The 22,251-nt window shown below is 38.2% G+C and overlaps 1 protein-coding gene across 5 annotated transcripts in view; it reads right to left on the bottom strand.

Annotated features, from left to right (window-relative positions):
- Positions 1-2,338: 2,338 nt before the first annotated feature.
- The window catches only part of LOC125228395 (integrin alpha-8), a 212,738-nt gene continuing 192,825 nt past the window's right edge, over positions 2,339-22,251 (bottom strand). For 3 of the 5 annotated variants that reach the window (XM_048132947.1, XM_048132948.1, XM_048132951.1), the window contains 21 exons: positions 18,917-18,974; positions 18,685-18,750; positions 16,575-16,750; positions 16,218-16,424; positions 15,794-15,893; positions 15,264-15,498; positions 14,834-15,000; positions 13,959-14,101; positions 12,846-13,042; positions 11,788-12,049; positions 10,996-11,153; positions 10,363-10,538; positions 9,496-9,630; positions 8,473-8,547; positions 7,956-8,388; positions 7,450-7,655; positions 6,654-6,896; positions 6,286-6,362; positions 5,887-6,039; positions 4,246-4,476; positions 2,339-3,289 (listed from right to left, as the gene is read on the bottom strand). In XM_048132947.1, the coding sequence (XP_047988904.1) occupies positions 3,212-3,289; positions 4,246-4,476; positions 5,887-6,039; positions 6,286-6,362; positions 6,654-6,896; positions 7,450-7,655; positions 7,956-8,388; positions 8,473-8,547; positions 9,496-9,630; positions 10,363-10,538; positions 10,996-11,153; positions 11,788-12,049; positions 12,846-13,042; positions 13,959-14,101; positions 14,834-15,000; positions 15,264-15,498; positions 15,794-15,893; positions 16,218-16,424; positions 16,575-16,750; positions 18,685-18,750; positions 18,917-18,974 (3,576 nt within the window). In that variant the 3' untranslated portion in view covers positions 2,339-3,211. The remainder of the gene's footprint in view (positions 3,290-4,245; positions 4,477-5,886; positions 6,040-6,285; positions 6,363-6,653; positions 6,897-7,449; positions 7,656-7,955; positions 8,389-8,472; positions 8,548-9,495; positions 9,631-10,362; positions 10,539-10,995; positions 11,154-11,787; positions 12,050-12,845; positions 13,043-13,958; positions 14,102-14,833; positions 15,001-15,263; positions 15,499-15,793; positions 15,894-16,217; positions 16,425-16,574; positions 16,751-18,684; positions 18,751-18,916; positions 18,975-22,251) is intronic. The other 2 variants (XM_048132949.1, XM_048132950.1) reach the window with 1 other exon arrangement.

The following is a 22,251-nucleotide window of genomic DNA, read 5'->3' as shown; positions in this document are numbered from 1 at the left end:
ATAATTAGTTAGTAAATGGCAGACCCAGAAGGCACGTGCTTTAAAGTTAGCTATTATTTTAAATGCCCAAATGGCTGTACAATAATTAGATATGTAGATATAATTTTATTAATCAAAGCTTTTCTGATATATATTTAAGGCACGGGTTTTGATGAGATTCTTATATTTTAAATTATTATACAATTTATATTGCTTTATTTTGGATATGTTTTTTGTTTTTTGACTAAATCACAAAATAGTATTTTTGTCGTATAATATTTTTCTAACATTTAAAATCTCACGCAACTCCATCTTGTGGATTTTATTACACCTATTACATGTAAAGTATAATGCTTCTAAAGGTGTATCCGTACTAAACTGTTACTGTGTAGTGAAACCATACAAAAGTAGGTAATTATCTACAGAAGTACCATCTTTGCACAGTGTTACCACAAAAGTTACCCAATGCTACCATCTTTGCACAGTGGTAGTAGAAAAAAGTTACCTGATGTTACCATCTTTGCACAGTGTTACCACAAAAGATACCTAATGTTACCATATTTGCACAGTGGTACTAGAAAAAAGTTACCTAATGTTACCATCCTTGCACAGTATTGATTACAGTTTGGATACACCTTGATATTCCAAAAATTGCTAAACAATCAAATACAACTCACGCCATCTACATTGCTTATTTACCCCCTTATTCATAAACGTTAACTAAAGTTATCAAGCCGATAAAGTTCATTTGTCCCTTTGTATCACACCGATACGTCGGAAAGGGACAAACGAAGTTTATCGGCTTTATAACTTTAGTGGACGTTTATGAATAAGGGGGTTAGTAGATATGCCTTGCTTATGTTACCTATGTATTTAGGTATTTGTATAAGTATCCCATTTTAGCATTTACAACCCAATGGTACAGTTAGCCGAAGAAATTCGAACGTTGTTAAATTTAGTTACATTTCTATACTAAAACTTAGATCACATTTTCTCTCTTACAAGTAATACCTTTCCCCGCATATATTAACGACATTTTTTTTATTACTAGTTAAAATTGTTGTTGACAAAAAAATAATTTCAAAGCGGGTTGGACTACATGCAGGAAAATATTTTTCCCCTCACTAGCTCGGAAACACGTGTTTGTCCTTTAATACCAGTGGGTAAAAACGCATTTTATCCACTAGTGGGAAAAGTAATTTGACCTTGAATAAAGTCAAATTAACTGCTTTAAAATTGATAAAAGTAGGTGAATCTAGTAATAAAGATGATTTACCACCTGTGGAACTACTGGAAGCAGTGATAAACGTATTTTTTGCGTTGTAGTTTCCTCGCTATAGTGAGGGGAAAAGTTTTGTGTTACACTCGGGTGCAAATGTATTTTAATTCTCGTGTGTTAAAAAACTCGCAAGTTCAGGCTTCTATTCTCGAACCACTCGCTTCGCTCGTGGTTCAACTATAGCATCCTTTCACTTGGTCGTTTTTCAATTCCACACTCGGCGTTAAAATATAATTTTGTCCCCTTGTATAACAAATAACTATTAATACACATTTATTAGAGAATTATTTAAATCTCACGGGAAGTAGAATCGATTTACAATATGACATATATTTAGATTTCACCCCTGTCCCGTATTTTTTGATACCAAAAATAACATCAAGAATATTTACTACAAACAAATATATAATATATTTACTACAAACAAACTATATATTTAAATACCTCACAAAACTGCAGGAAAAGGTATTACCAATATACATTATCACACCTCGATAATCTTCTATTAAAATTTTGTTCCTCTACATACTAACACAGGGCACCGACATATTATGTATTTAGTATGACTAGTAGTAAAATATAAATTACAGTAACCAGGAATATTATCTTAGAACATTTTTAATTAAAAATGTCCAAGACTGGGACTCCTTTACAATCTCGAGGCACTTGTATGACACGTCTAGTTAAATGACTGTTATTCTAGTAAATATACAACTTTCGGACAACCTTTTTGACTACTGAGCTATGGAAACATCAACATTCATAGATATATAATATAAATGAAATTAATATCAATATTATGACTCCGGATACGCCTCCAAAGTAAAATGGAGACGTAGTCATTTGTTTGTAATACAAATTATATTACGACGTAAGTGTAATGTACAAATACATACAATATTTACAAATCCATACATAAGAATTACAATGAAAACGAATTGATAATCTCCTCATTTTGAGATTTGGAAGCAAGTAAAAAGATATAACAAAAAAACAAAATGGCGTGTTTCAACGATAGCTCAGTCGTTTCTATATAAATTTCACAATTCCCGATTGCTCTCCGTCCATCACCATCATACCTTTTTTAACACAAAAAGTTCCATGAACTTTTAATGTTACTTCTAGAGCCTACCACTTAGATATATTCTAATTAAGATATGGCTTGAAAGTATAAGTGTGTAGCTACAACTACTTACGGCAGTGATTTACAAATATTTGAATTGAAACAAATGATGTAGCATTTTAATTTTTTCTAAAAAGCGATACACTACTGATATTAGTCCACGTATTTTTCTATTAACAGCAGCTTAGTTCCATACAAACAAATTTTAATAATTTTTTAAGAGATTGTATCTACATTTAATATCATTTTCCAAGTCTCTTTACGAAGAAAAACTGCTATCACTACAAAAACCTTCATAAAATCCCCCGCGCGTAATTTCGTAAAAACTGTAAAAAGAGTCTCCCACAAACGTTTTGCAAGATTTGTAGATACAGCAGTTTTAATTCCCAATGGAAAATGTCTGAAAATAGGTCCAGAATTTCATAATCATTACGAGTACACAAGCGTTCTTACGGGACAACCCGTGACCGGTTTCTCCACATTGACAATGACACTTTGCTGTTTATTGCCTATTCAACAAATTAATAATTGACGCTGAGTAATAATGTTACTTATCAACCCAGAAATAGGCAGAGAACTGTCAGTTTCAAGTGTCAATGTCACTGTGAAATAGACCACTGTACACTGTACACTGTGAGAATACTACAACTTTCAAAAATCACTATTCACTTTCAATACCTATCAAAACTAGTGGAGTCCCGACTGGTAACGTCACTCGCAGCATCTGTGGAACTGCTAGAGGAGGTGACAGATGTCTCCGAAGTGGCAGAGGTGGCAGAAGTGGCAGATGTGGCAGTGTTGGCGGAGGCAGGCGGCTCCGCGGGCGGGTATCAGAGGTGCTCGTCGCGCCCGTTCAGCGGCTGCCGCTCGTTGTGGTCTGAGGGGCGGTTGCGTTTGAAGAAGCCGCACTGGAAGATAAAGTTGAAGTTATAGATACATTTCAAGATTTTAAACAATACCGTGTGAACGAAGCCTAAGGGGACTGAGGAAGTTCTGGAGGAGGACGGATTTGACAATATCCGTTCGTTTGCTACGCTGGTATAGTATGAATTTTCTGAGATGAACTTTTCGGTTTTGCCCTAATCTGTTAAACAAAGGCCTTTGTTTCTATTATTCGCGGTGGTTAGCTCCCGTTTCCACAGCACGTGCTAAAGTCTCAGTGTAGTTAAAAAGCAACTATCATGATAGCAATAAGGTTCAAATATATTAAACAGTTTGCAGTGTGCAGGTAACTTTTTTTGAAGGTGACAAAACGTGTTATCTCTGAAAGGGCTTTTTATGGATTTGAACCTTATTGCTATCATGATAGTTGCTTTTTAACTACACTGAGACTATAGCACGTGCCGTTTAAACGGGAGCTAACCGCAGCGAATAATAGAAACAAAAGCCTTTGTTTAACAGATTAGGGCAAAAGCGAAAAGTGCATCTCAGAAAATTCATACTATACCGATGACATTACGGACAAATTCCTGTGTCTGCATGAGAGGTATGTGTGACAAAGAGAGATAACAACGACACTCTTCGGTGAACGATTGCCATCTTGTCTATGCAGCCTGGATTTTTTTTATTGTAAATGGGCATACTTTTGACCACAGACCAGCCAAAGGCAAATATATTTAAAAATATCATTACAAATCTCAGCTTAGTTACTTGCTAAAAACAGAGATAAGATCGACATCAAGAACAGTTACCCTTGTGCGGCAGCTAATATGATTACACAAAACGGTACACTCTCAGTGACCACTGAGATTTTCACGTCAAGTTGACCATGGTATGTCACAACACTGTTCGTGGACCACGCCATGCCACGGTGGGTATGGTCAACTAGGCTCCAAGATTTAAAATAGATAATTGCGAATCTCACCTTATACAGAGCGAAGATCAGTAGCAGCAACAGTAAGGCACCCACAACTGCAGCTAAGATGATCACCCACAGAGGTATGGAACCGCTCTCAGCGGCACCCAGCTGTGGGGTCACCACGGTTTTGGCTTCAGCCTGGTGCCATGTGGTATGCTTCGGCGAGCCCACTATTGGGAGCTGAGTCACGTGGGCTGCCACGAGGGAAGAAATCTTCACTGGACGGTCTTTTGAGATCTGAGAAAAGAATGTTAGTCACATTAGATGACACCCAAATATGTATAGTATTTTAATTACACACTTAAGGGGATTTCAGCATCAGTACGTATGTTAACCAGTATTCCTACATTCCTAGTCTTGCCAGGTCTCGTCTGATAGTGAAGAATTTTCAGCTGGTGAATACCAAAAGTCGAGACAAGCTGAAAATTGAGTTCTAATATGGCCGCTTTAAAATATTGATATGTGTAAACTAAATTAATGGACTAATGAAAAATCTATACATCAAATAATACAAATAACAACCAATTACGAATGTGCCATTTTAATGACGTTCTCTTTACCCACATTATAATGCCATAATCAAATTTAGGTCAAAGGTACGCATAATACGCTTTCAAAGTTATCTCAATGACAATGAGCCAGGTAGATATTGAAGAACTTTGGAGCAGGTTACCTGGAACCAAAGGACTTCAGAGAGCTACCCAGATGGTCGAGAAGCTCCTGAATAGCTGAAGGATTTTAGGATAGTAGGGGACAATCGTGCAAAAGATCCCAGTGGGTCGAAGTGTATCCGTAAGGGCCTCCGCAGATTCAAGATAAGTTCTTGCACCTGGAACGGTGAGCCAAAGCACACCTCGGACACTGGCAATCAAATATATGAAAGAGGCGCGTTCCTAGCACACAGTTTAAGCTCGTGTAGGTGAACGCGTACTATGCTTGTATGAGTGACATATGACAGGCCGACTGTTCGCGTTTTTGACAGGCGGTAACTGTGAAGTAACCGAGAGGGGGTGGGCGGCGCTTTCAGCGGGGAGCGGGAGTGGCCATACTGTACGATAGTACTCTTTGTTATACTGTGGCCAAAGTGATGGCTGAGTGGTTATAAATTAGCCGGGGCAGAGGACGACCAAAGAAGAAATGGCGGGACGACCTCGACGTATTTTGCTTTGCAGCGACTGGCAAGAGCGGGCAAACCGTGAGGAGCAGAGGAAGGGTACGCCTTTTGTCAAGCAGTGGGTCACAATTTAAGCTCATCCTCCTTGCATTATCCCGGGATCCTTGGGATTCGCTTTGACCACTAATCCCAAGATTTGGCGTAGGCAGAGGCACTAGTTTTTACGAAAGCGACTGCCACCTGACCCTCCAACCCGAAGGGTTACTAGGCCTTGGGATTAGTCCGGTTTCCTCACGATGTTTTCCTTCAGCGAAAAGCGACTGGCAAATATCAATTGACATTTCGCACAGAAGTTCCGAAAAACTCATTGGTAGGAGTCGAGGTTCGAACCCGCAACCTCCGGATTGAAAGTCGCATGCTCTTACCGCTAGGCCACCGCTGCTTTTACACAATCTAGGCTAATATAAATAAAAAAATAAAATAAAATAAAATAAAAACCCATTTTTTTTTTTATAAATAAATAAGATTGTTACCTCATTGAGCACACTGGCGTTGAGCCTCGTCCGCAGGGCGACCCAGACTTCTTGTCCCTTGAGCAGGCGCCCGGTAGCGCAGTGCACCACCGCACACTTGTACTTCTCGTTACAGCTCTTCAGGAGGGCGCTGAGCTGGCTGTCCACCTGGAACTGAAGGGAAGATATTTGTCAAACGATTAGTCATGATAAAATACTTATTTAATTCAGAGATGAAGAAATTTAGGAACGTTAACAGAGATCAAAAATAACTGTAAACATAATGAGGGAACTTTTCAAATATTTATACTGTTAGTCTTGACAGGTCGTAGTGACTTGATTGATGATCAAACTTCGGGGTTTGGTCTGAGGCCCATACATGTTTTATAATGAACTTAAAATAATGTCAAATAATATTACCTGATCCTCTCGTTTTCTTCTGGCACTTTCGTGTTTTTGTCCTGATGAATAGCTGCCTCCAGACTGTGCACTATACCCTGAAAAAGAATTAACATCATTAGACTCTTAATTCATCCTGATAACAATTTTCGGTAAGGGAATCACTAAGAAATGGCTCAAGTAAATTTAAATTAGATGAGAATCTATTCAGTTTTTATAAATATGCTTCCTCTGTGACTCTTTCCGTGATTCCTTTCCATTCTTCTTTTCTGTGATTCCATTAAGAAAATATTCACAAGGCACTATTTTCAAAACGGAAAGTAACTGTAACTCCGAATTAAAGCGAACAAAACGACGAACAAAAAGATGAAAAGAAGATAGATTATTACCTGATTCAGAGTGGCTGGAATAAGAATATGCTCCACCACTCCTCGCACTCTGAGACCCTGACGAGAACTGTCCACCCTGGTAGCCCTGGCCCTGGTATCCTTGAGAATATCCCCCCTGGTAGCCTGATCTCCCACCGGAGCTCTGGCTTCCCTGGCTGGCTGACTGCCGATTGTCGTAGCCTACTCCGGTTACACCGCTTCTGAACTCGCCGTTGGTTCCTTGTGCTGCAGACGCTCCGAAACCTGGAATCAAATGATTTTGGTGAGATTCTCCCAGTCGTATTACAAAAGGTGGATAAAGTAGTTTAACAGTCACTACTTAAATACCAGTTTCGAGATTAATACTTGAAATCTAGTAATTTAAAATGGTCCAGATTTAATTTTGAAATCAAAGTAAACAACGACATTTCAATGGCACTCCTTAATTTCTACTCTTCCTTGGCAGACTGTAAAATTGGCTGAAGTGTCGCAGGTACAATTTGCTTGTACAGTGAAATTAACCCTGGTACCATGGAAAGACATAATCCACCTTGGAAGGGATCTTAGGCACGAGAATCTCAGTTGCTAAATAAGTCATCAATATCATGCTAAGCACAACAACCTCCAATATCATCGTCACTGACACCTACGCTCGTCAGCCCAGCTCTGTACGTCGCTGAATCTCGGTTGATGACGTCACAGTTCACCGTCTCCGTAGTAGCGAAATCGAAGTTATGAATTGGTGGAAGGAACCTGGGCCACCAGAATCTCAGGAGTGTGCTAAATAATTGCTAAGAGCTTATAATAAGATTCTTACCTCCAATATCATCCTCACTGTCACCAACGCTCGTCAGACCAGCTCTGTACGTCGCTGAGTCTCTGTTGATGACGTCACGGTTCACCGTCTCCGTTGTAGCGAAGTCGCGGTGCACGAACGGAGCACCTCCTTGGAAGGAACCTTGGGAACCGCTGTGCGACACGACGCCTCGGGAACCTTGCTGGCCGAAGTAGTCTTGGCCAGACCTGGAAAAAGTAAAGTAAGACCATTAGAAAATATAGTTTCACCGTCGTGGATAAAAAAATAAGTAAGTACCTAAGCGAAATTTTACGAAAATATTAAATTCTTCGATTTTGATCTGATGTAGATTCTAACCTTGGTTTTCAAAAGTCATACCTAATTTAGGATTAAAATGTAAATTGTCAGAGTAGTACGAACTTGTTTTCACAAAGCTACAATTACAACGCAGTTTCTGATAAGATTTAATAACCTAATAGGTTCCTAACAAACAAAATACGCATGCTAACAAACAGAACATCACTTACGCATGATAAGATCCACCAGCTTCTTGGCCAATGAGTCCTCCATACTCCGTGCTAGTTTCAGCTTGCCACACTATGTTGTTCCTGTCATCGTATACAACCGTCTTATTCCTGTATTTCGTCACAGTATAATCTTTAGGAATCTCATCACGATTACGATTATAGTCGAATTTTCCACCGAAGAGGCTGTTGAACTGTTCTCTAGCCACTGCTTCTGCTTCCATCCTCTTCCTTGTTTCTTCTTGAGCTATAATGGAGTTTCTGTCGTAGGTATTGACGGAGCCGCCATTTTGTCTGTAGCCGCTGCCTGATTGGCTGACGCTGCCACCTGACTGCCTGTAGCCTCCTCCTGATTGGTAGTAGCTGCCGCCTGATTGGCCATACTGCCTGCCACCTTCTCCGATAAACTGACCAGCTTCGCTTCCGGAATAATATCCTTGGAAAGAAAATATGATCGTGAATTTCCTGAACAACAATATTTGATTGAAAAGCTTTAATTAATTATTCGTGTGGTACTTACTTTGTTCATACCAGTCGCGGGAGTTCTGTGCTATATACTCTCTGTAAATGGACGCGAATTCACTGCTTTCCATGGCTGAAAAAACAGAAAGAATTCCATGTCACTTACATAGGTACAAACTAATAGTTCTTACCGGTGGGAAAAGTTTTCAAGGTCATTTTAATATAGGCTGACCATAAACTTTTAGGTATTTCACTCAGAAACAATCAAGGACTGTCACTCTATCTCATCCACAGATTTGTTAGCGCAGTGTGTGTATAAAAACAACGACAAAAGAGCATATAGATGAACCTCATAACAATAAAGATTTTTGCGTTAAATTGTGTCGAGTGTCGACGATGGGCTAGCAAAGCAACTTGTCACAATTATTTATTCTTTCAACCCCTTAATTACTAACAATAGCTCCGAAACCTGAGCAGTCAAACTTTTTCTGCATCATGGCTTCTGCCTTCCTCTTTTGCAAATACAGGCGTGAGTTTATCTACTTAATATGTATGTCATTAGTAATGATTTTTTTTATTTTATTATATTTTAGAAACATACAGTCGTTTACAAACAGTACTTATACAATATTGTTAAAGTATATAGACCTAGAGTTTCATTAATTTGTTACATAAAATCACAGTCTGTTTTTTTTTAATGTTACTTAACCAAAACTAAACATTTGAGAGCGTAAGAAAAGGAAAAGGTACATTATTACCTAAACAAAGGCACGTTTTAAAGTATTGATGGAACAAGTGAATATATCTATGTTAGAAAGCTTGGCATTTTCGTTAAATAGTTTGCAGGCACGTCTTATGAACATATTTTGTGCATAACACGTTCTACTGTTGGGAATCGAGAATAATCTTTTCTTCTGACAGTGGCGCTGACGTCTACGGGGAACTCTGAGCTGTATTTGGTGTAGTAGTGAGGGGACATCTAATACATTGCGCATAATTTTATAGAGTAAGACGGAATCTGCGATATCTCGACGGTTACTGAGTGTTTGAAATTTATGGTGGATTAATGAATGAAACCAACCTTCTTTCTCCTTGTTCAGCCAAGACACGTAGGGCGAGGACACAACAAGGTTAGCCGGGTTCACGTTGCGAGCCACATCGCAGCGCACGTTTCCAAGCGGCTGAGGTTGCACCAGCATGTACATCAGGTTCTCCTCTGAAATAATAGATTACTCATTAAGGCTTTTTCTTTGGTAAACAATCAAAGGGCCTGATGGTGAGCCCCCATGGATACCCGAAACACTGGGTGGTTAGGATAGACGAGAAGTAGTTAGAAGGCTTGTAGTGGATCAAAGGCATATATAACTCCGTATTAGACAGATAAAGTCTAAGAAAAGCTGTACCTCAGTAGCATACAGAAAAAGGTACGGTGGCCTAGGTGGCATTACACCTTTGGATACGCTCAGCTAAATGGCGCTCATATTAAAAATTTGACATTTTAACACATATTATCAAGCTAAGAATATGGACCAAATTGTCAAAACTGAGGTTCAAAAGTTGTAAGCCTATGAGATGCAGTCTATGCCTATCAAGAGATGGCAGTCTATGCACTGTGATTACACATTTTACTTCGACAGTAACTCTCTATAATACTCAATCCTCTTTGTAGTGGATCCACTGAGGAGATGAAATGTAGTAGTAGTCTTCTAAAGACAAGTAAAGGTCTTACCAGTGAGAGTCTGGTACGGCCACATGATGTAGAACTCAGTGTTTTCAGCTGTGAGGGGCCCCTCGTTCTTGATTTGGTACTTGTGGATGACCTGGGGTCCCAGTTTGGATCCGTCGGTGAAGTTCTCAAGCTCTTAGAAGGCTTGTAGTGGATCCACTGAGGCGATGAAATATGTAGTAGACGTAGTAGTAGTCTACTAAAGACAAGTAAAGGTCTTACCGGTAAGAGTCTGGTATGGCCACATGATGTAGAACTCAGTCTCATCAGCTGTGAAGGGTCCTTCGTTCTTGATCTGGTACTTGTGGATGACCTGGGGGCCGAGTTTCGCTTCGTCGGTGAAGTTCTCGAGCTCGTAAAGTGAGGCGTTGTAGTGAAGCTCAGGAGGGTCGGAGGTACTGGAATGTAGAAAATGACATATTAGTATAGGTTTAAAGTTTCATGTCCACACAATAAACAATCACCTTATAAGCTTGCGATCCTCAGTCACAAGAAACGCAGAAGAAGATAATTAAAGCCTTGAGATTCCTGAAGGCAATGTTTTTATGACGAAAAAAGTAATTGAAAATATTTGCAGTTTATTTATTTAGTTAAACTAAATTGAACAATAGAAGGACTTAATGTACAAAAGGCGAACTTAATGCCATGCGGCATCCTCTACCAGTCAGCCTTTGGACAAGAGAAGATTGTAGGCGGTACATTAAGACACCATTGTTGAAGCATCTAAACCTTAAACTAAGGTTTGTCTCGATCAAAAATACGGATCGACTTGCCCAGTTTTTTGGAAACTACATAAATTATTTTTACTTCACGTACGTAACGTAAGTTTATTTTTCAAATCAACAAAACACTTACCCAATGACCGACAGCATGGCCTTAACCAGCACACCAATGGACAGACGCCGCACGTTATCGTAATTCGTGTTCTGCTCAGGGTTGGTCGAGTTAGTTTCCATGTCGAATACCATGCTGGAAACCGTCGTGTCCACTTCCAGGACTACTTGGAAATGGACCTGTGGAGACGAAGATTTAATTATGGTACTTAAATGGGTGGACGTCCGGAAAATTGCGGATCACAACTGGATGAGACTAAGAAGATGAAAGCTGGATGAACCGGGACAAATGGCGTACTAGAAAGGCCTATGCTCAGCAGTGGGAGATAAAAGGCTGATGTGATGATGATGATGGTATTTGATATATGTTTTACAGTGAAGGAGAGAAAGAAATGGAGCTGGGTAGACCTTAATGATACCTCCGTTTAGTTATGAGAGATGAGCTAAGCAGCATTTCTGTAGGACATAATTTTCGGGGTATATAAATGTAGTAGTAGAAAAACACTTTATTGTACCAGAAAATAATACAACACACAAGAAAAAGAGCTTATCACTAGTACAAAGGCGAACTTATCCCTTTAACCTTTGAGCAATTGAAGGAAATGTACAATATTGTCAGATTTAGAAAGAGTAGGTACGTAATCAACTGCTGCAAGAAGTTGACAGAAATAATCATTAGAGATCATACCATATTCTCAAATGAAAATGTCGTATTAAGTGTATGTGCCTGATGTAGGATTTGCTCAGTCTCGAAAAAAAGGATATGATTTTATGTACTTAGAAAAGAATACGCAAAAGAAGTAAGTATACTAACCTTTTCATCCCTAGACATAGGATTGCCCAAATCACACTTCAAAGTAGTATTCAAACTGACGTCCTTCCCGCCAATGACCGAGCAGTAAATATTCGCTTGGCTGGCTTCACTGTCCTTGTCGAGCCTCTCCATCTTAGCGAAGGTGACACCAGCGGGGATCTTCAGGTAGTATGCGGCTTCGAAGGCGTCTTCGCCGCTGTTGGTGACGGTCACGTCCAGGTTGATATTCTCTCCGGAGCCGAGGGTGTATTCTCGGATTGGTCTGAAGATAAGAAAGAGTGTAAATTGGTAGGTAATAGTAGCCACTGGTGTGCTTTAAGAATATCAGGGGAGTTACCATGAAGTGCTAAACTCGTTCAGTTTAGGTTGAGAGAGAAGGACGGAGCTATTGTAACTGACATATCTGTGCCCCTTGCTCTCGATCTAAATTAAACGTCTTTAGTAAGTACTGAATGAAGTCATGGTAACCCCCAAAGCAGAATAGGTAGCATTCAAACACAACATTCTAATTGTTGGGGCTGATTTAGATGGTACGAAATCTTGCATGCGATCATTTATCACAATGTAGCCTTTGATTAGTGGGCTAAATTGCATATAAACTCAATAGACCGCAAGTATCGAATCACATACGATTTCACACATACTTTAGTCTTTCTCTGTCTCTACTCGAATTGGACTTTGTTTATCTTTTGCTTCTGGGATCAGTAGTCTATCTGGGATCAGTAGAAAAGCAATAATATTGTGCTAAAATTTATAAAACAATCTCTCTTTTAATTCGTAATATGAACAATGCTTATTTCCTAACTTCGCCTGGCCAAACATTGGTAGCACGTTAATACTTACGAGGAAAGTTGTCAAAGCGGACCCCTGGGGCCCATTTCTCGAAGCTACAAGTTACAATTTACAATCGCTAGTCAATGTCTAATATGACAAGTTGGAAAGAGACTTCCGCAGGTAACTTGTAACTTTCAGTTTTGAGAAATGGGCCTCTGGTCCCCATGAGCCGCGAGCCGCGACGAATGCCGGGATAACGCAAGGAGGATGATGATGTTACTTACGAGGAAACCTCCATATGCAGATTAGGTATGCACACGTTATCCGGCCCGCAGTTCTTCTGTATGTTCAGAGAGTCGGCCGCCTGGATGTTCTGCGTCTGGTCCAGCACTGGAGGCACGATGCCTCCGTGAGGCTCTTGGTTCATCAGGTTGTATGTCATCTTCACTTCGATGGGTGTTAGCTTGTCACGGATTTCCTCCTGAAACAGTAAAAGATTTGGTGAAAATTTTACTATGATCTGTGACCCCTAAAATATTAAACTTCGTTTTTAAACAAGGCTTTCTTAATAAACGTCTAAAATAATGTGGATGTAAAATATGGTCCAAAGAATTAGTCAAGGTCGAAGAAACCCGTAAAGGTTTAGGGTGATGGGCGAAAAAACTTTATAAAAATTCTTGTTAACGTTATGACTGGCAACACTGTCCAGGACAGCCAACCTCCGGGCACCCCGCTGATCCAATGAGCGGCGGCCAGCGCCTCGACCTGCCAGACCAATAAGAATGAAGACTGAAGCGCCACAGTTTCCCCTTTGCGTCACTATAAAAGCAAGGTGCACGGCACCAGCGTCCCTTCTTTTTGTAACCAAACCTCTTCCACTACGTGTCCTAGACTCTAGACTACAACCTATTCATTGTATTTAAATTCCATTAAAAATACATACATACATACATACATACATACATACAATCACGCCTGTATTCCATTAAAAATAGTAAATATTATTTGATAAGCTGATTTATTTAATGTTTGGGTTGCGGCTCAAACAGTTCTACTTAGGAACTTAATTTATTCTGAATGTTAAATAAAATTCTTGCATCCATAATTCTCCTCTTAGGGTCTTCAAAAATGATGGATGCAGTCTTTCAACGAATACGTCTAACTTTCGTGAGACATATTCAAATAATTAATTTAAATACGGTTGTACTCACGTTATTATATCGCTATTGCTGCGACATGTTTCGGGCCAATTCGGAGGCCCCTCTTCAGGCATATAGGAGTTCACGCGACGGCTAAACTCCGCAGACCCACACATGTCGCAGCAATAGCGATATAATAACGTGAGTACAACCGTATTTAAATTAATTATTTGAATACGTCTAAGTATCATAACTTACATCCAAATAAACGGTGAGGCTGTCACATTTCTGCTGGCCCTGTTCCAGTGCGATTGTGGTCGTATAGGTGGACTCTCGTCGCTCGGTCAAGATTCTCTTGGTCGTTGTCTTCCTTGAGTCCAAGTCCAAACTCACGTTGAATTCTGGAACAGTCATTATCAAGTTAAAATTTTCCTTTGACTTTTTCCAACATTTTTTTTTCTTCGACTACATGTCAATATTGAGAGACGTATCACATTCATCTAATACAGATATTAATGGTGCAAAACTATCGTGTACGCTAACATCAATTTCCTACTGAGTGGGATGTGTGTTTGCACCGAATGACGAGGATGAGTAATTTTGACAATGATTGCGATTAGCTACTTCCACTCACCAAAGTAGCAGATGTATCGTTCCGCTTGGAAAAAAGAATACAAATTTTGAAAACATTGCGTTTTCAGAAATAATCACAATAATCTTACTTTCTGGGTATTCAATGAAGCATCTCAGCGTTTGCACGGAAGAAGCTAATTTATATAAAATTAATGCTGACGATGATACTGACGATGAGACTGTGGCATAACAAAGGAGAGGCAATATATAACCGTCTCGTACAAACGGAATAAAACTAATGCTAATAATAATCACCAAGATTGTCGTCTTGCCGTTGAACGGTTGTGATGATCAAAGATAAATGATAAAACATCAACAGACGCAGGAAATTCGGAGGTAAGCAGTAAATTGCTTAATCTCAATAACTATCACACTTTTGTCTAAAGCGATTGCACCTCTGATTTAAAACCCTGTAATGATGATATTATGTTTGTTGATTTTGATCATGAAAATGATGACGTCAGAGGTCCTCATACTTAAATTATAAGACGTGCACTTACTAATTTGTCGGTCTACATTGATACCGCCAAACTGCAGGCAGTAAATGAGTTTGGAGCAGACGGCTTTAGTCCCGTCTCTAGTGGTGCAACGTTTGTCAGTCAACGATATCAACTTGGTGTCTTCTTGGAATTTCACTTCAGCCATAACTTTTACTACTGGTTGAGACCTGGAAACAAAAAAATAAAGCTCTTTATCCAACGGTATAGGTACAAAAACCATTGCTAATTACAAGGGTGCAAATGCTTTATGAAAATTTGAACAATATTTAACGGGAATAATCATTTTAGCTACCAGCACGTACCGACGAAAGTTATTTAAAGATAATAATAAAGTAAAATAGTATAGGCATAGAAGATGTTTGCACATTTTTTAACAAAGGTTACCAAGATTGAAACAAGGCAAACAGAGAAAATATTCAGAAACACTTACTTCAAAAACACAACACTGTCCGATTTATAAGCGCCAACAGCCAAATCGTTATAGCTGTTATCGTCCAGATCCACGCCTCCAGACAGCGAAAAGCCGAAGGTAGTTAAAGACGGAGAGATGTCTTCAGCCTTGATAGCCTGGGAGTACTTGTCCCTGATGCCAGTCTCGCTGCCTTGGAAGATGTAAACGACGCCACGACCGTGCTCACCACCGTACGGGGCTCCTACTGCGATATCTGGAAGAAACGAGCTTGTTAATTTGACAATAAACAATCTATTGATGATTCGAATAAAAATAAACCATTGAGTCTGAAGGAGGCCCAGCTGCTAATTGGTCAATGAAGAATGAACTGTGTGAGAAGCTTTGGTCGATGAAGACACAAGAGAGAATATTAGTGACTGGTATAACTGTGGATTATTTTACAGTGCGTTCAGTAAAACAAAGATGTTCTTGTTCGTTACCTGTTTTTTTTTACTGAACCTTCACCATCGATAGAAGAAGAAACAGAAAGGTAAAACAAGTAGAATTACCTCCAAAACCGTCATAATTGATGTCTCCCAGCGATGCGACGGACAAGCCAAATCGACCCCGAGACACCTCTCCGGTGATCCAATGGCTCTTCAAGAACGACTGAAACCACAAAACATTACATTATAACTCAAACTTAAACTAGCTTTTAAGAAGGACAAAGCCAAAATATTTGCTACTAAGCAAGATCAACTTGAAGTCAATAGCATCATACCGAGACTAGTTCAATTCGTAGCACTGTTATAATTATTATCCACTTTTGTGATTGTGCTTACGAATAAACTTTTTATGTTACTGATTACTAAAGATAGGACAATTAGGTACCATTTTTTGACGATTTCGGAATACCTAATGAATTTTATGCTGATGTTGTAAGAAATTTAACGATAGCGAGAGTCCGATAATTAATGATTGCAGTAAATTTACCCTATCTCTTCCCTGGTAAATGACGTAGATCCTGCCATGCTCGAAGCCATCGCTCTTAGGTTTGCTGAACATGGGCGAGCCAACGATGACGTCATCCAAGCCGTCGCCGTCGATGTCGCCAGAGGCCAGACTGTAGCCGAAGTAGGCGCCGATCTGAGAGCCACTGATGTTGCGGATGTTCTGCAGGTCCCAGGTGTAGAGGACCACCTGGAAAATGTAATGGATTAGAATTTAATACGGATGTCAATGTCGATGAAAACTAAGAAAAAACAATGCCTGATGTGACAATTAATGCGTAATTTTGGCATTGCAAAGAGTTTGTATAAATAATTTCCAAAAAAAATCCTCAATACTTACCAGGCCCTTCAGACCAGCTCCTCTCGGCATCCCAACAGCGACTCCTTGCTGCTTAGTGCCAGCGAAGTCTCCCACAGCCACCGAGTACCCCATGTACGAGTCGTCATATTTGGGGTTGGCTTCAGGAGTGGCGATCAGGATCGGGTTCGAGCCAACGCTCTGTGAATATATCTGACCTAAAATGCAAAGATCAAATTTAGAGCGGTTCTTTAAAAGTTTGTTATGTCATGTGGATGATTTCAAAGTCTTTTGAATCGGTACACATTTTTTTTTAATATAAATGTAATTTTCTTTTGTTTCAAGCAAAAGATGCTTTTAAAGTGAGAGATAAATAAAAAATAAAAAAAATACTGTCTTCGGTGGGACTTGAAACAACGACCACTAGATTGTTGGAGCAGAAATCAGTAGATCTCATTTTTAGTGTACTTAATTCGAAATGAATTAAATATAGTTAGGTACTTGATTTAATTCTAATTTTGTACAAAACGATACAAAAGACTGAAACGATTCACACGAAGGAAATGTGGCACTCAATGAAAAGGAATTAAAATAATGATGTAGACATAAATTAATGATGTATGGTAAAGTTATGCTCATGTTTATTAACTGATTGTTTTAAGCATTATAGATTTTAATGATCTTTATCTTCATTATAGATAAGATATGATAATAAATAGCACCTCGTTAAATTAGCTTTAGGTACAGTTATAAACCATTTTGTTATAGTTATGGTCACCAAAGCCTTTCAGCTGTCGAATTAAATAAAAAGCTAAAATATTGTTTGTAAATGATATTTCAATAAAGATTATTAAGCGTTACTTAAGTAATTCCCTTTGCAACTTTTAACATAATTAAAGAAATAATAAAAGTGGCAACAAATCCTTACATGATGTATATAATATGAATATATATAATTTATGTAGATTATTTAATATAACTAAGCTCAATTTTCGATTGACAAAAAGCAACCTAGTCATAAAAAACGTAACGTATTATGACATTACGTGTAAGTTCCGAAAGAAGAAACCCTAAGTAGGTATATATTTGATAACAAAAACATTATGGACCGAACTAAGAATATAAATGGGCTATCAGCGAGTCACAACCATAGGAACATGTAAATACTCGTAAGATAAATGCATCTCGAGAATTGCAAATCAAGAAAAACTTTTAATACTAAATGCAAAGTCACAGTGACATTTAAAATAAGTACTATTGATGATGATTGCATGATAATTGATGATAAGTAGTAACATTTTGACATAAAATAATGACTTGGCCATTGGCACAACATTTCGTCAAAGAAAGACATCGAAACGTTAAACATAACACGTCATGCGGCAGAAAAAATTGCAGTTCATGAAGTAAGGTTTCTCTGCGAGGTTGTGATTTGATTCTTGCCATTTTTCAATTTGAAGATTGGACTTTTCAGTCGATGTCATGATGTCAATAAAGCTAATGAAACTGAACTACTTAAATAAATGATTGCCAGTAATATTATAGCAATCACAGAGATGAATAGTTCAGTTGACACAGTTTGTATTGTTAAATCTAACTCTCTAAGTTCGAGACTAATTCTCACTAAAATTGAACTAAACATAATCCTTAAAATCCCATTACTCTCTAAAACTAAAGGGTCATCCAGGGGTGATCCAGGGTAATTTACCAACGCCCTCTATACATGGGAAATTTAGGAATCTAGACGGTAAGTATTAATTTAATATAAACAACCATGTTAGTAAATACTAAATCGGACACATTGTTACTGTTCTACTCACGAAGGCGATTCCCTACATGTTTTCTTACAAGAATGACGAAAATATTCATTATATCTTCACTACTTATATGTCTTTTTTCAGTCACAACTGGTTCACTGACGTCCTTAGTATTAATGTTGTTTACTTTTCGTCATTCTTGCAATTCATTTTCTTCACAATCAAGTTCCATGTTAGCTTCCCCGCCTTCGTGAGCACCTATATTAGTGGAATTATCTCGAACATTAGCAGAATTAAGATTTAAAACAACTGTAAATGGTTCACGAGGCATTAGGATTAGGCGCTCATAAGCCTGGCAATGTTATTCGGTTAACGAGTTATTGGTATCCTTTTACCTTCCTCCGGTATTTTCATATAGTAGCTGTTGAATGTCTCGGTGGAATCTATTGATATTGTTCGCCCTGTGGATTGAATATTTCAGACACACTTAGTTCTCCGCGTTGAAGTGTAGAAGTTTGATAACGGTACAAAAATACGCCAGAATAAAGAGACTAGACTCCTCGTCTTGTGAAAAGAAGTAAAGAGTAAAAGAAAGGAGGTGATAGGAATAATGTGGATATAAATTACCTTGCCAGTACCAGCTGCCGGGTGCTCCCATGAATAAACGTTCGAATCCGTTGACATCCTGGAAAGAAGAGAAAAGAGCGTTGTAGTTAAATTTTCCTTTGTTAATTGCAAACTTAATATTAGCCTCTTTTTAACGCCCGACGCAAAAACGACGGGGTGTTATAAGTTTGACGTGTCTGTATGTCTATCTGTTTGTCTGTCTGTCTGTCTGTTTGTGTGTGTGTTTGTTTCGTTATTTTTGTTCGAAAGCTGATTTAGTCGGGAGTGTTCTTAGCCATGTTTCATGAAAATCGGTCCACTATGTCGCGGAGGTTTTTTGCGGTTAGGTTATGTATTAGAATAAATTATCTCCTTTAAATCACTGCCTAAATTATCTGTTATTCTTCAAAACATCATTAAGAAAAGTGTATATCTACAAACATTTATTGAATGAATCAAATTAGTTAACAAAACAGATGCCTGTACGATCCCACCACTTAACTAAACAAGATACTTGAATAATCAATGTAAGTACAAACAACTATCACCACATAGACCCAGAGCCCAGGCCCGCCAGACCTTCCTCAAATTCTCAAGGATGAAACTTTGGGACAATGTAGAGTTCATATCGGCGGTTAATGTGTGCATATTTTCTAGTTCGGCCCATCGGCCAATTTTTTGCTATCAAGTGATGAAGGTGAAAAAAAAAAGTGCTTACTTTCCTTAAATTCTCAAGGCTGATTTTTATATGTGTTAGAGCACGTTGTTAGAAATTGGTTTTCATCAATGCCAGACCGTTTCCGCCGGCCATAACTTTTGCCAGACGCGACAAAGTTGGCAAAAAACGACTCTAACTTACCTCATTTTCTCAAGCCTGATTTTGATATATGATACGCAGGGACCTATAACTAGACCGTTTGTAAGCAGCCAGACCAATCGGATGGACCCAACCATCCGCCAGACCGACTTAAAGTTTCGATATGAGCATTAGTAGAATTGAAATATTCCGGGTCTATAAAAGCTAAAAACTTGAATTTTCTACATTAAGCTACGTGTATATTGTATACTTGACGTTATAAGCGACTTTCAAAAATTTTACTTCCAAGGAAATAAAAAAATGAAAGTTTATATGTGGTGCAAGATTAATTTTAAGCTATGAATTTTATTTACACTGCGTAAGTACATGTGTATTTTATTATAAATATAACTTTTACCAGACGCGACAAAGTTGGCAAAAAACGACTCTAACTTACCTCATTTTCTCAAGCCTGATTTTGGTATATGATACGCAGGGACCTGTAACCAGTCCGTTTGTAAGCAGCCAGACCAATCGGATGGACCCAACCATCCGCCAGACCGACTTAAAGTTTCGATATGAGCATTAGTAGAATTGAAATATTCTGGGTCTATAAAAGCTAAAAACTTGAATTTTCTACATTAAGCTACGTGTATATTGTATACTTGACGTAATAAGCGACTTTAAAAAAATTTACTTCTAAGGAAATAAAAAAATGAAAGTTTATATGTGGTGCAAGATTAATTTTAAGCTATGAATTTTATTTACACTGCGTAAGTACATGTGTATTTTATTATAAATATAACTTTTACCAGACGCGACAAAGTTGGCAAAAAATGACTCTAACTTACCTCATTTTCTCAAGCCTGATTTTGATATATGATACGCAGGGACCTGTAACTAGACCGTTTGTAAGCAGCCAGACCAATCGGATGGACCCAACCATCCGCCAGACCGACTTAAAGTTTCGATATGAGCATTAGTAGAATTGAAATATTCCGGGTCTATAAAAGCTAAAGACTTGAATTTTCTACATTAAGCTACGTGTATATTGTATACTTGACGTAATAAGCGACTTTCAAAAATTTTACTTCTAAGGAAATGAAGCTATCAAGTTCAAAACAATTTTCCTAGAAAGTCTTTATAAAGTTCTACTTTTGTGATTATATACACGTAGCTTAATCTAGAAAATTCAAGTTTTTAGCTTTTGATAGACCCAGAATATTTCAATTCTACTAATGCTCATATCGAAACTTTAAGTCGGTCTGGCGGATGGTTGGGTCCATCCGATTGGTCTGGCTGCTTACAAACGGTCTAGTTACAGGTCCCTGCGTATCATATATCAAAATCAGGCTTGAGAAAATGAGGTAAGTTAGAGTCATTTTTTGCCAACTTTGTCGCGTCTGGTAAAAGTTATATTTATAATAAAATACACATGTACTTACGCAGTGTAAATAAAATTCATAGCTTAAAATTAATCTTGCACCACATATAAACTTTCATTTTTTTATTTCCTTAGAAGTAAAATTTTTTAAAGTCGCTTATTACGTCAAGTATACAATATACACGTAGCTTAATGTAGAAAATTCAAGTTTTTAGCTTTTATAGACCCGGAATATTTCAATTCTACTAATGCTCATATCGAAACTTTAAGTCGGTCTGGCGGATGGTTGGGTCCATCCGATTGGTCTGGCTGCTTACAAACGGTCTAGTTACAGGTCCCTGCGTATCATATATCAAAATCAGGCTTGAGAAAATGAGGTAAGTTAGAATCGTTTTTTGCCAACTTTGTCGCGTCTGGTAAAAGTTATATTTATAATAAAATACACATGTACTTACGCAGTGTAAATAAAATTCATAGCTTAAAATTAATCTTGTACCACATATAAACTTTCATATTTTTATTTCCTTAGAAGTAAAATTTTTGAAAGTCGCTTATTACGTCAAGTATACAATATACACGTAGCTTAATGTAGAAAATTCAAGTTTTTAGCTTTTATAGACCCGGAATATTTCAATTCTACTAATGCTCATATCGAAACTTTAAGTCGGTCTGGCGGATGGTTGGGTCCATCCGATTGGTCTGGCTGCTTACAAACGGACTGGTTACAGGTCCCTGCGTATCATATACCAAAATCAGGCTTGAGAAAATGAGGTAAGTTAGAGTCGTTTTTTGCCAACTTTGTCGCGTCTGGTAAAAGTTATATTTATAATAAAATACACATGTACTTACGCAGTGTAAATAAAATTCATAGCTTAAAATTAATCTTGCACCACATATAAACTTTCATTTTTTTATTTCCTTAGAAGTAAATTTTTTTAAAGTCGCTTATTACGTCAAGTATACAATATACACGTAGCTTAATGTAGAAAATTCAAGTTTTTAGCTTTTATAGACCCGGAATATTTCAATTCTACTAATGCTCATATCGAAACTTTAAGTCGGTCTGGCGGATGGTTGGGTCCATCCGATTGGTCTGGCTGCTTACAAACGGTCTAGTTATAGGTCCCTGCGTATCATATATCAAAATCAGGCTTGAGAAAATGAGGTAAGTTAGAG

The sequence above is a fragment of the Leguminivora glycinivorella genome, chromosome 7 (assembly GCF_023078275.1).
Source record: "Leguminivora glycinivorella isolate SPB_JAAS2020 chromosome 7, LegGlyc_1.1, whole genome shotgun sequence".
NCBI classification, from domain to species: Eukaryota; Metazoa; Arthropoda; class Insecta; order Lepidoptera; family Tortricidae; genus Leguminivora; species Leguminivora glycinivorella.
This window is presented reverse-complemented; position numbering and strand designations above follow the sequence as displayed.